Source organism: Protopterus annectens, chromosome 5.part0, assembly GCF_019279795.1.
Source record: "Protopterus annectens isolate FY-2018-M chromosome 5.part0, PAN1.0, whole genome shotgun sequence".
NCBI classification, from domain to species: domain Eukaryota; kingdom Metazoa; phylum Chordata; order Ceratodontiformes; family Protopteridae; genus Protopterus; species Protopterus annectens.
Window position 1 is genome coordinate 627,730,308 of NC_056735.1, and position 14,834 is coordinate 627,745,141.

Below are 14,834 nucleotides of genomic sequence, written 5' to 3' on the forward strand. Positions count from 1 at the left end.
TGTTCTCTGTCTGGAATCACGGATTTATGGAAACATGCTTTCACACTAGGCACAGAATAGTGGGCATGAAGTCATGACTTCCAGCCAGCAGAGTACATACAAAAAAATCCTAGAATTCCTACTGGATGACAGTCATGATCCCCAGATCTCACCTCCCTCTTCCAGTGTCCTAGCTTATCACTGGTAAGAAGAAATGAAAGGTCAAGTAAGAGAAGCAGAGAAAGCCTTGAATAAGGCATAGGAAAAAGAAATCAAATGACAGCAGCACATAGGAGGTAGACCACTGCACAACAGGGAGTCATGCATGGAAACACAAGTCAACAAAAAGCTGCAAAGAGAAAAGTGTTGAAAGACGGAAGCTAAGGGCATCCAAATCTATGGACTAGAAAGCTATGTAGAATGAAAAAGGTTACATCAGTGGTGCAATGTCTCAGAAGACTATGCACTGATTGAAAGAATGTAGTTTAAGAGATGTTGTGAGAAACCTGCAGCCTGTTTTCTGTTCAAAAAGCATAGGAGGCACAAGCACTAAATAAGAGGTCTAGAAGAAATACAGAAGATGTGGATGGGATATAGGAAAGAGACTGTGTGAGAGACTAAAGTAAAATAACATTTATAATATTAAACTAGTTTGGATCACTCCGTGTACAACAGACACCATCTGGGTATACAGACTGATACAAAATGCATTAACTTCTAATGACAGATCACTTTATTAAAATGAAGTGAAAATCTTCTGTCCACTACCCTGAGCTTTCTTAACTGAAATAATATAATCACTCACTTCATTAAATTGCATAAAGTTTACAATGGCAATCAAAACTGTGTTGTATGATTGATCAAAAACAGAAAAATATACCAGCATTAAATACATCAAATAAAGCTTCTGTATAAATATGCTAAAAACATCAGTAAACACAATAGAAATGTGAAGGCAGATACATTATTCAGAATCTCTTCCATTTTAACCAATGTAGTAAACTAGGCATTCTTTCAGTTCCTTGATGCTGTGTGTACGTGTGTATATATATGTATATATAAAATTCATTACCAGTATATTATCATATCAAGCAGTCTATTATTTTTCTCTATACCCTAAATATTAGCTATACAGTCCAATGACAAAAGCATAAATGTGTGTACCAGAGTTTTTTCTGTATGATTTGACAATACATTACTTATGTAATTTTTTGGCCCTGGTGGCCGGCATCTATCAGCCATATCCCAGAGTCCTTCTTTGATCATCCATTCTAAACTCACCCAAACATCTTTCTGACCTGTCTCTTCAGATCAAGGCCACAGTAAGAATGAGATGAGAGAAGCCTAAGTGTAAGCACTGAGGGAAGAACATGGATAGGAAATCAGGATATACAGTACCAGTATGACACCATTAATGTAGCAGCATGGGGAATTTTTTCATCCCTAACTAGGCAGAGCTGCTGATGTCATACACATCACCAAATAGAGAGTTAGCTAGCTTCAGTGTCCATCTATGCCATATTCTTCTGCCAAGTAACCACAGCACTACCCCCATCACCAGAAAACAGACAGATCATAGGCAGTAATCCACTCTCTCTCCCAGAATGGTTTAACTGATAAAATGATGCCCCTTTCCACATACCTTCCTACCCCACTCCTGACAATGAATTAAACTTGGGTCACCTGATCACAGTCTCTTCTCCGTCCTTGTATACCGTGCAGCCTGCCATAACTTTATCTGATCACTAGTAAATGCTTCCTAATTCTCTGTAATAGCGATACATTGTTTTCCTGTGTAAAACATGTTGATCCTTTGTACACTCTAAACAGAAACTATGTATTTGCTGTTGTGTGAATCTCTCTCAAATTGTACATCTTACTTATATTCAGGTACATACAAATGTCATAATTTAAAATACAGCCTCAATAAACACCAATATATGCATGCACCACATGCAGTAAAGTACACTTTTTGGATTTATTGTTATAGGCAGTACTCTAATTCTCATCTAAGGCTACATTATAATGTCATCAAAGGCAAATATATATGCTTGTCAAGAAACACCAAGATACTTTGTGTCTTTATACATACTGGATATGGACCGTACAGGCAAAGAGGCCATATAATCACTTTGGGGCTCTGTAAATGACATAAATAATGCCACTTTTCAGCAGACAGAGGCACTTACAGCATCTCTTAATGATTTGACCTTTGCTCACACTGTTTCTTCATGCATGTCCACTGCTGCGACCAGATCGGCTGTCTTTAGGCTTGTATCTATATGATAGACTGTACGTATACAAGTGGTACAAGATGTAAATGTCTGCAGCAAAACATTGCTAAAGCTGGACTGGCTGTCACAGGTGTGATCTGTGCTTAAGTATGGCCAGGTCAATCTCCATTACTCAGGGCAGAATATTTGGTCATAAGCAAGTACCAAATCTGGTGGTGGAGGTACCCCATAAAGAAAATTGTCAGTTTATCCTTTTCTGTATTTTAAAAAAAAAAACTTCTTGCTGCTATATTCTGGACCACCCTCTCCATCAAGTTCAAACAGGAAATACTTTACCTTCCTTTCCCAGCATCATTCAATATTTAGGGATACCATCAAAATTACATTTAACTATTGATGCACATTGTAATAAAATTGTCAGTTTACTTGTTTTCTATAGGATTTAGGACTGTTTATTCATAATGTAGTACCTCTGTTTTTGCAAACATTCAGCAGTTAGTTATAGCACTTCACATTTAACCGTACTGCTGATGCTAACAAATATATTTTATATGCTTATGTGATGTGCAGTACCACACACACACACACACACACACACACACACACACACACACACACACACACACACCTTTCATACTGGGAAAATAGGAAACTTTTTGGTTCTATTCCACAGCAGACTTTTGGATTTTATTTCACTATTCACTATTGTGCAGTATAGCGTGGGTGTTATACTCCTAAGGTGACATTTTTAAATGACATGTTAAATCAAAGCCTCACCTTTCTCATCTGGTGATAATGCAGGTGAATGTTAAAAATTCCACTGCACATTATTATGGACAGCAGAGACATAATTATTCAAGAAGTAGAAAACAATGGGACAGAACCACAATTTGAACATTACGTGCACTTTGTGGTATATTTACTTCCAATGGAGACTTTGTAAGGTCCAGATATTAATGCTTTATATTGCTCTATTATAATGACATAAATTTTATATAGCTGGTTTTGTGGATTTTAATAAATTACTACTCGATATCCACAGGTACAATGTAAGACGGACAAGCCTGACATGCCTTCTTTGTTGCTTTCTTTAATGAAACTAATGTAGGACATTCCCCAAATTTTTATCTGGTGATATTTAATGAGGAGGTCTCATTTTTGTAAATATTTTGCTTCTGGCTTTGCAATGCTGTGCACAGAGTTTGGTTTCTTCAGTTTCTGGTGCGTGCATATTTGCTGGGTGTTTTTTGGTTTTGTTATACTTGATTATATAGTAGTTTGTCCCATGGGGGGGCAAAATGAAATCTGTAGTCCTAAAAACACAGTGTCTGAATCCTTTTATTTGTATCCCCTGGAGCAACATAAAGGTACCTTATCCCAATAATGTACTTTCCACTCATGGATCTGTTAATCTTGTATTACTAAAGAACAGGGACAAGAACCTCCAGGGTTGGGACAGAAGTCTGAAGCTTGTTATTAACTTGCAGTGTATGTTTCTTGACTCTTTCCTTAACAACTAGTTGGTTTGGGTTTGTATGAGATCCATCCATTGCCATCATTAGGATATGATTATCATTTTCAGGGACTTCTTTGTTATCTCATTCCCATTTAGTAAATTATAAAATCTTAATGCATAATTTAGAGACACAGTGCACATAGCATACAGCCAGTACTTAATGATTCACAGTCATTGTACAGGCATCATGCTCTAGTGTAGATGTGACACCATCACAAAGATATGTTTATCTGTCTGTTGTAGCAGAAAGATATGCAAATGTTCCTCAATCCTCAAAGCATGACTATCCCAATGTACACAACACACACAGTAGCACCATGACTATCAGGACCACTTGAGTCACTTTTCAACTAAAGCCTCAAAACAAGCTTTGTACCATGAAAATGGAGTATTACAATGGTTATCCCACTTCACAAGGGTGGACCATCAATCAGCCCCAGAAACTACAAACCTATTAATCTAACTAGTCTAATATGCAAAGCCATGGAATGAGTTACCATGGAAATGATCAAAGACATAGGCAACTTTCAGACAATGGACCCATCATGCCTACTAAATGTGGTAGACGTCTATGAGAAGCTCACCAAAGTAATGGATGAGGGGAAAACTGTGCATACCCCCTAGCTGGATCTGCCTACACCTCATACAACTCTGGTGTAGTTGACAAACTCACCAAACTGGGCATAATCACCTACATAACTCACTGGATTGCCAGCTGTCTCACAAATAGAACCCAGAAAGTCAGGACTGGTGATACCACCACCACTAAGACACTGGCCAGCAATGTGGTACCTCGGGACTCTGTGCTGGGACTGTTGTTATTTGGCATCTACTTCTCAGAGGTAAAGGCTAATGTCAAAGGTCTTTGGCTGACCAAGTTCATAGATGACTGAAAATTGGCAGCTATCACAGATTCCCCACATGACACAAACATTTTACAAGAGGGTCTAACACAGACAAATGACTGGTGCCAAAGTCACAGACTAAAACTCAATGCCAAGAAATGCATTATAGTGCCTTTTGGGAAAACTGCCCCTCAGGCTAATAACTCCATCAACAAGACACTCCTAAGGACTGACTCTGTAGTCAGGGATCTAGGAATATATGTAGACAGTAATCTGGTCTTTGACCAACATGTGGCCAAAGTAGTAAGAAAATCATTTTATGTCACCCAAGTGATAGTGCCACTTTATTCAGCCCATACTGGACCCACCATTGAGTGTAATGCCCCCTTTGGTACATACCTGACCAAACATGTGCAACAGTTGGAACACCCACAAATGTTCCTTACCAGGAGAATCCAGTGTATAAACAAATATCCTATACAGATTGCTTTAAAGCTTATCTCTATACTCTGTCTCATATAGGTTACTGAGAGTTGATCTATGTCTGGCGTACAAGGCATTCTTAGATCCAGCACTGATCAACCTTTTGTACATCCACAAAACAAAAGGCATCAGACCCACTAGATCCAAGGATGTAAATTTTGCTTGCAACATAAATAAGACATATTGGCGAGACAACTATGTGTCTCAGGGGATCCCCTCGTTGTGGAACAGGCTCCGCATTCATGTGAAACAGACTCCAGCCTTAACCTTATGTAAGTGTAACACCTTTTTTAACAAGAAACATCTTTATGATATTATCACTTATGACATAAGCAATCATATATTCATATAAATAAAAACAAACTATACGGACATATTTTCAGCTGCCAACATTATACATAATCTATAAGCTATTCAGTCATTGTCAAACATTACATAGCTCATTCAATTCCTGACATCCCTTAAACCTCATTATTCCTCCACAACATTACTTTGCATGTATTGTTCCCACAATTCCCTTTGTTTTCTATGTAATTTGCTCCTTCCTTTTCTAAAGATTCCATTTCCTCTTGTTTTATCTCTGTTGCTATATTCACTTACTTCTAGTACAGTTGGTTTAAATCTTGATTTGCATTTTCTAGTAAATGCAGGAAATTGTAAAAGTCTGCCAACTTATTACACTCCCAAAAATAAGTTCCCATTTACCTCTTTTTTCCCCATCACACCTCTACCATTTGCAATATATCTGAGGAAAACTCATTTGAGTTTGCGTCGTGGGGTATAAAAATATGGGTTCCTATTAAATGATCAAAGGCGCATTCTTTCGAATGCATCTTAATCGAACTTGAAAGCACAAAAAGGCAACGTAGTGAAATGGCATAAGCAAATTCTTTCCCTGGAAAAGAAATTGCTTGGCTGCTTCTGTTACTTTGCCATTTTTGTGACTGTAGTGCGATCTCGGAGTTGGTATATTTAAATAGAGGGTGTGTATGTGTGTGTGGGGGAGAAGCCCCCCACTTTATGTAATGTTTTAATTTTTTTTGTTTTGTTTTGTGGAACAGTGATTTTTTTCCTTTGGAAAAAAATCGCTGTTCTAAGCATTTCAGATTGTTAGCTTTCGCTTACATGGGTTTGATAAATCATTGTTCACTTTTTTTAAGCGTTCAATGATTTAACATAAACCCATAAAATACATAGGCAAACACTTCCAAGAAAAATCCTAAATTTTTTAGACTTTTTGTTGCATATTTGGAAGCTATACACATACCACCACTGTTTGTCTTCCCAATCCTTTCTAACCTCCTCTGATTGATTGATTCCTACAGTTAGGCAATATTTTATATGCCCTACTAATTATCCCTTCTGTTCTTCTGTTTTAGATTCTACTAAAACTCTACCAGTGCTGATCTTTTGCTTAAAATCCCCCTATTTCTTTCTCTTTTTGCCTATATTCTGATATCAATCCTTAATAGTGAATGCAATTTCTAGCTTGCAGTCCAAATTAATTATTGGCCTCTTCCAATTCTATTACCTTTCCCTCTATAATTATTTGCTCCTAATACCTTGGTCCTTTTTCAGTTTTCTCTAGTAAATTCCATCTCCCTCTTAACTATTCCATGTACCCCTGATTGCAGTCGTCCCTACTGGCAGAATCTCTTTTCTCTACTTTGTGTTAGCTTAATACTCAGAATACTTTCTGCTACTTTATGAATATAACGTTCTGTATGGTTATTGTTATTCTCCTTAGGCATCTGCATCTAAAATCTCAGTCTCTTATTTCTTGAGTTTCCCCGTTTCATCATCATCCCTTTCAACTTTGAATGATAGATTTCTGCTTGTGCTATGTATAGGTGCCTTAACTCTGTAGCTCTGAAATACCCCTTCAAATCAGGTAATCCCAAACCACCTTGTTCTATTAGAAGGACCACCTTATCTCACTTGACTCTTGCCTTTTTCCCCCACAGAAAAAAATCATTCAACTGTTTATTAGTTGTTGATCACAAATGCTACTCTTGTTAATAAAAATATACCTGACCTATGTATAAAACTAAAGGGACTAAAACATTTTCACTGCTTCTGTCATACTATCCATATCCATAAAAAGAGCTTCCAGTTTCTCAGGTTTTGTATAATCTTTTTAGTCTCTTTCCACATATCCTTAACTGTCATAACTCAATCCTTTTTAAGCTATACTCCGAAGTACTTCATTTTTTTCATGTCCCCATAAATATTGGTATTGCTGAACCAATTCAGGTATGGGTGCAGAGTCTGCAGCTACTGCCTTTGTATTATTTTCTTTCATTTTTGTATCCCAAAAAGACTTGAAAGTGTCTAAGAATGATCCACAGGGCTGAAATGTCCCTTTTTAATTTTATCAGTTATAAAATGGTACCATCTGTAAATAAAAACAGCCTTTCTTGACTACCATACCAATTACATCCCTGAATTTATGAGTCCCTTATTTTCTTTGCCAGTGGTTCTAAATACAACACAAATAACAAAGGGAAAAGAAGACACCCCTGCCTTGTTCCTCTACTCAAACAGAACTTATCAGAGAGGAACCCTGACTTTAATTTTCACCTCTGATCCCTCATATATCCGCCTAATCAGCCTTACAATTTTATCAGGGAATGCAAATGCTTTCATTGCCTTAGTCATAAAATCCCAGCTTACTCTGCTGAACGCTTTCTCTGCATCAAGACCCACCGACAGCATTGGTATTTTCTTATATTCTGCTTCCATCCTGATCACCATTATTCTATAAATGTTTTCAAATATTTGCCTCCCCTCCACAAAACCATAATGATCCATATATATCAATTTTGGCATTACCTTTTCCATTGTTTTAGCCATTATAGACATAAATACTTTATAATCATGGTTTAGAATAAAAACAGGCCCATATGAAACTGGGTTGGATGGGTCTTTACCATCGTTAGGTATTGCAGCCACCACCACTTTAGTCCAGGATATTGGTGCTTCTCCTCCAGTTAAAATATTGCTGCAAAAAAACTTCCAGATCTTATCACTTTCTTCCTCCTAGCTTCCAAACTCCCAGAGGAATACCATCTATTCCTGGAGACTTTCCTGTACATTCTTTGTAAATCACCATTTTATCTTATCTCCTCCTATCCTAACCTAAGTAATTGATCCTCATCTACCTTTAACCTTGGTATATTTAATTCTTCCATAAAAATTTCCATTTGTACTTTTTCATCGATTTCTACATTTCTGTGCTTTATACAGATTTTCATAAAATTTCTGAAATATTTCTGATACTGCTACAGGATCTCTGTTTATTTTCCTTGTTAAAGGCTCCCTAAGCATGGCAACAACCCTTTCTACTTTCTGTCTTGCTGTTGCCTGAGCCGTTGTGCTTATGGTTACCACCTGTCCCACTTTGCGAGGGACAATGCCTCTTTTGGCAGTTGTTTCCTGCATAAAAATTTAAAAAATGGCAAATGTCCTGAGATTTTAGGACAAAAATATTTCCTATATTTTACATAATACTTGCATAACACAGTTATTCTGTATCTGAAACACCTAAATGTTATAAGAAACAGAATAAGCAACTACAATGTTACAAGAATAAGCTTTTATTTAGGCAAAAAAGTGAATTTCTGTCCTTTGTACTGGCCGTGGGTATGTTTTGCCCTGCAAAATCTGACGTTTGTACCTAAAATGTCCCGCTTTGGGCATTTGAAAAGGTGGCAACCCTAGTTGTGCTAAACATTTTAGTGCTCTGGAGTTATTATCAAAACCTAGTTGCTTAACAGCAGTCTTTCTAAACTCATGCAGATTATCAAGATAGTCCCTTATTTTCTCTTTAGCACTCTGTAGTTGTGTCTGTTCTTGTTCTGTGAGATTTCCCTTATTCTGCAATACTTTAACCTCTGTCAGTCCCTCTAAATAATGCTTGTTACTTCTTAACAGTATCTCTTTTTCTTTTATTTCCACACTTTTATTCCATGATAACTCCTGAATAATTTCTACTTCCCATTCCTTAAATTCCTCTCTTTTTAACAGGTAGCTGGCGAAGAGCTGGTGTTTCATTTTTATTTCATTAACCTGCATTTTTATTTTATTTGTTATTGGTGCATGATCTGAAATATATATTGGAAGCGTATCAAAACATTCACTTAAATGCACGTTTCTGTGAAATATATCTGTCAAGCCTAGCCCAGTTTTTGTACCTTGGGGAATAATCTATAAATTCTCTCCAACCTCTTACTGCTGAATTCACATCTTCCATACCAAATATTTTCAGAAATTTCTTCAAAAATCTACTCTCTTTAGTTATATTTTCCCTTTTAGGCCACCCAGATGCAGTCTCACTGTTGCAAATCAAATTCTAGTCCTGTTAAAAGCTCATTATTTCTCCCAGAATTTTCTTAAGCTCTGTTATAGCAGTTCTAGGTGGAATATAAACACACGCCAGTGTAGTATTCCTCCCTTGCCAGTAGCCCCATAGTACTACAAATCTTCCATTATTATCTTTTTACCCCTCTTCTATCACCATTGGAGCTCCTCTCACAATTAATATAAGTGCTCCTCTTTTCCTTTGTCCCAGATACTCTGCTCAATAACCTCCAAACACTCGACCTGACCCAGTTTGGCTTTGTTAAAGGGAGATCTCGCTTCTTGAACTTGGTGGACTTCTTTGAGACAGTCACCGAAGCCCTGGATGAGGGAAAATATGTGCATATGGCCTACCTGGACCTGGCCAAGGCATTTAACACTATTCCCCAATCAGGCACCATTGATAAACTCGCCTAGTCAGAGATCAATCCATATATTTTCAGATGAGTTACAAACTGGCTCACCGATAGAATGCACACAGTCAAAATAGGTAACTCTACCTCCACCAGCAGACCCATAACCAGTGGTGTTCCACATGGATTGGTGCTGGGGCCCTACTGTTTGGAATCTTGTTCTCAGATATACAGGCTAAAAGAAAAGGCCTGTGGCTGAAAAACTTTGCTGATGATTGCAAACTGGGTGCAGTCAGCAAGTCCCCAATGATGTCAACATCCTATGAGAGGGACTTATACAGACAAATGGCTGGTGCCAAAGTTATGGGCTAAAACTCAATGCAATAAAATGCTTTATCATCCCCTTCGACAAGGACAATGTCCCTGCAGATTGCCACATTAATAACAACACCCTAAGCACACAATCAGTGATTAGAGATTTGGCCACACAGGTTAACAGCAACCTATCCTTTGACCACCATGTCTCCACAGTGGCAAGAAAGGCTTTCTACATCGCCTACCTCATGAGTAAGGGCATTACATCCAGAACAAAAGAAGTTATAACTCTCCTGTACTCCTCACTCAAAAGGCCAGTAATAGAGTACAATGCTACATTTGGTATGTACCTTACCAGGCACCTGCACAAACTGGAAATACCTCAAAGGTTTCTTACAAAGAAAATTTAAGGTCTTCAGCATATGTCATATGTTTACAGACTGAAATCACTGTCACTATACTCCATGTCTTACAGACTCTTCAGAGGTGACCTCTGCCTTGCATATAAAGCAATCTCAGATCCTGCTCTAATGGAAATGCTGCACATTCATAAATCAAATGGTATAAGATGAACTTGCTTTAGGAAACTCAACCTAGTATGTGACATCAACAGGACTTGCTGGAGAGACAGATATGTCTCACAGAGGTTACCTCTCCTCTAGAGCAAACATTGAATTCAGCTGAAGCAGAACCCCCTCACTGACCTTATTTAAGAGTAATTTGGATGATTGGATGGGAAACCGAAAATTCACCCCGGGAGTTTCACCTGTGTCCCTCTTAGACAGGGGCAGTAGTTGTTGATTTAGTTCAGCTTAATACCTTGATATTCTTGGGAACAGGGGTTGTACTTGGCTGGGATTGTAAGAGCCTGTGACCATTAGCCTAGTAGCCTCCTATGATCTTATGATCCTGTGATCCTATATTGAAAACAGTAGTGTTTTTTTAAGAGTAAGTATGTCTTTAATACCTAAACCAATTGGCAATTTTTCTTCTACCCAGGAGATGATTCAGTATGACTACACTACATACAGATCTGCAGGGATCACAGCATGTCATATAGCTCTTCTGTCTCTTGTTTGCTCTTTTGAATTACATTATTTGTTGCATTCACAATGATTACTTGTAGCTGTGCTATTATAGTATAGCTATTTGGTTGAACATGTTGCTTCTTCTTTTCTTATGCCATTTACGTAACTAGTTTGTATCCAGGAAATTGATTAGTAGATTTGTATACTTAAAATAGTAAGAATTCATACACACTCCTGAGGGAATGGTAGTTAGGTTTATAACTACATCACACTAGACATGCATACCTGTGTTGTAGACCACTTGTAGATTAGTGGACGTGTAATGCATGGCACACATTTATCTAGTGACTGTAAAAGTTGAGACTCTGAGCGATCTATTGGTGAACTTATATCTAAACAGTAGCTCATCGCATCATGGCTGCCTGTTGAGAGAAGAAAAAGAAAACATTGTTATATCTGAGTATGTCACAAACAAAGCAAATATGTTCACTCAACACTTGCTCCAGAATTCGACACCTGCTTACCTGCTTTGTTAACAGGTACTGAGTAAGCAAAATTATGTAATGGCATGGATTATTGCAGTTTCCCATTTTATGTGATAATGTCATAAGGTGTAGCCAAGTGATTTAACACCAGAAGTTTGTAAATCTTTAACATCCATTAGGGTACAGTTGTACCACCAGTGGTGCACAACGTCCGGCCCCAGGGCCAAATCCGTCCTTCAATGCAACACCATCTGGCCCTCAGACAGTAACCAAAAATTTTTCAAAAAAGCGAAAAAATGCTATGACTTACTCCAGTCACACAAACTTTCCAGCACGTGCTTACTTACCTAATTGACTGCAGTTGCGCACACCTCTAATTTTAGCTGCGGAAGTAACTGTTCTTTGTTGTTTATAACTTGCAGTCTGTAAACAGTAGTAACTTTCTGGAAGAGTTTGTAATAAGTCATGGCTGCAAGCCAGAATAAAGTTAAATGCAAAGTTGATGAAGAAAATACGCAATTTCATGACTGCTGTCTTAAGTAAAAATGCCAGTCACCTGTACCTATTTTTAACTTGTAATGACGTACAATGTTTTGAGATGGCCTGCAGATGCATTAAGAATTCATGTAGTGGCCCTCCCCACAAAAAGGTAGTGCACCACTGTTATATGCTGTTAAGATGTGGTTTTCTAGACAAGGAGCACACACATTTTCTGTCTCTTTCATTACGCCTGACCAGTAGATCTGGTTAGTATGGTAACTATTTGAAATGCTATGACTTGCAATGCTAAGTCCTGGAATGTGGAGACTGAATGATTGATAATCCAGGCTTACATATACTAAGTCTCAGATTGCCATTTCTCAGGCTATTCAGGTACGTGTTCTCCATTTTTTAGTGGACTTACAGGTAAGCCACACAAACTTTGAAAAAGCACAAAACTATTTTAAAGAGCAGCAAAGTTTGATATTCATTCTTCTCCTGTCATTTTTTAATGCGTTTCCAAGTCCCTGCATTTCAATAGGGAGACGGTTAGTACTCTTGCTTAAATTTTATCCCTGGTGACTTCCTAGGTAACCATTTGAAATTCTGGGATCCACTTCAGCAAGTCCTGAACTATGGAGACTGAATGGCAGAAAAATTGACTTGCCTATACCAACTCCAAGATGTCCATTTCTCAGAATATTCCTTTTTTCCAAGGTATGGTGATATCTGTCCCAGTATATATAGGTTTTGGGGTTGTCTCCTATTTCAGGGATATTAGTGGCTTGCCTCCCTGTAAAAAAAAAAAAAAAAACAAGTTTAAAGGAGGAGTGATATCTGGTTTTTCACTCTTCTTCTGCATTTGTGGGAGGTGGGGTGGGTCAGTGGTGTGTTGGCACTTACCATTACAAATGCCAACACTTCAACAATGAATCAATTTCCTAACATGGGACTATAGGCTAGCTTCACTGCCATTATCCTATAAAGTTTTGTCTGTTGCAACTGATGTAGAATTTCTTCCTTACCTTTACTTACTCAACATAAGAGGTCACGTTTCACCTCATAATGTAGGTAGGGAGTAATGTGAATATCCTATACCTTATCTACAGTATGGTTAAATTCTGTCTTGCCTAACTGAAAGTATCTTCTTCCCATTGTGCTTTTTAAATGTTTATGTGGCTTATCAGTTATGTGCACTAATTTAGGGTTACTTTCTTCAGTAATTTGTCTAGAGGTGAAAGATATGGCTCCCTCTGTCATCCAAAAATATCAGTTTGGAGAAGACCTCAAGCACTCACTTTATTAACGTCTTTTCTTCTGAGTCTTTAGGTTCAGTGAAGAATAAGAAGGTCAGGAAAGAAGCTGTCCATGGTGGATATGGCTCCCTCTGTCAAACATTCTGGCAATATAGCTTAGTCCATGTCTTTCTCTACAAAGGACAATTCTAGACAATCATTTCCTCCTACTTTAACCTTTCAACTGTCTGAATAAACCTGTTGAGAGTTTTCTTCTTAAGGCTGCTCATCCTGTGCATTCTTGTGAGCCGACACCAGCCTTTTGCTTTATTTTCCTTCTTTCATTTGCACCCACCTATAAAGGGTATCTCAAAACAATATTTTTCACTTTTACTTTTTATCTTACTTATAGACAGTTGTCACTGAGTTTGTCTTTACTTGAATCTTCTGTTTTTTTTTTAATTTCTCCAAATCGTTTGGGTTTTTAATACCATGATGGAAATGGACCCCATTTCTAAGTCAAAGTACGATTACAGTTCATGAAATTAGTATTGATTCAATCTTTGATGTCAGCCAAAAGTACTCTTCACAACACCTGCAATGTGCCCAGTAAGGACTCCTTCTGCAATTCATATGGAGTTACAGGTATTGGTAACATATGTAAATACGACTGTAGATTCTTTTTTATAAGACCTGTTGTTCCTACTACTATAGGAACTTTCTGGGTATCTTTCTTCCACATTGCTCTCATTTCTGCCTGCAAATCTTGGTATTTTATGACTTTGTGTCTCTGTACGCAAGACATTGTAGTCACTGGGTGTAGCAATTTCATTCATCAATGCTACTTTTGTCCTATTTTCATGGACCACTATATCTGTTTTTCTCACATCTATCTTTTGAACATTTGGTAATGGGTGAACCCATGTTCATAGGTTCATAGGTGTGTACTAGGCTAATGGCCCTGGAGCCTTTACAAACCTAGCCCATAGGATTACCCTGACATTGTGCCACTCAACCTTAGTTCCCAGTGCTTCTGTCGAGTACCGGCACTGGAGTGATCCCCAGGATGAATTTTCTATTGCCCATACACTCATCAAGGTTCTTCTTGAAGAGGGCCAGTTAAGTGCTCTGTTTGATATGTATGGGAAGTCTATTCCATAGCAAGGGCAGTCTCTGGGTTATGAACCTGTCCCTCCAGCACGTTCTGTTGATTGTGGTAATGAGGTTGAGGTCACTGGAGCGTGTGGTGCAGAGGGATTTCTTTAGATGTAGCATTTCTAACAGAGCTGGATCAGACATGGCTTTGTATGTCAAGCAGAGATCTCCTCTAAGTAGGTGATATGAGACAGAGCATAGTTGGAGTTTTCTGAGTCTGTACATATAGGACAAGTGTTTAAGGCCTAGGATCCTATTTGTGAGGTACTTTTTCAGCCTCTCCAATTGTTGCAGGTGTCTAGTGAGGTACATGCCAAATGGGGCATTGTACTCTATGATTGGCCTAATGTGGGAAGAGTAGAGGGAG

At 38.0% G+C, this 14,834-nt stretch overlaps 1 protein-coding gene across 1 annotated transcript in view; it reads right to left on the minus strand.

Annotated features, from left to right (window-relative positions):
- The window catches only part of PLCXD1 (phosphatidylinositol specific phospholipase C X domain containing 1), a 173,217-nt gene that overhangs the window by 76,802 nt on the left and 81,581 nt on the right, over positions 1–14,834 (minus strand). The window contains exon 2 of the mRNA XM_044072470.1: positions 11,398–11,534. Coding sequence (XP_043928405.1) covers positions 11,398–11,534 — 137 coding nt within the window. The remainder of the gene's footprint in view (positions 1–11,397; positions 11,535–14,834) is intronic.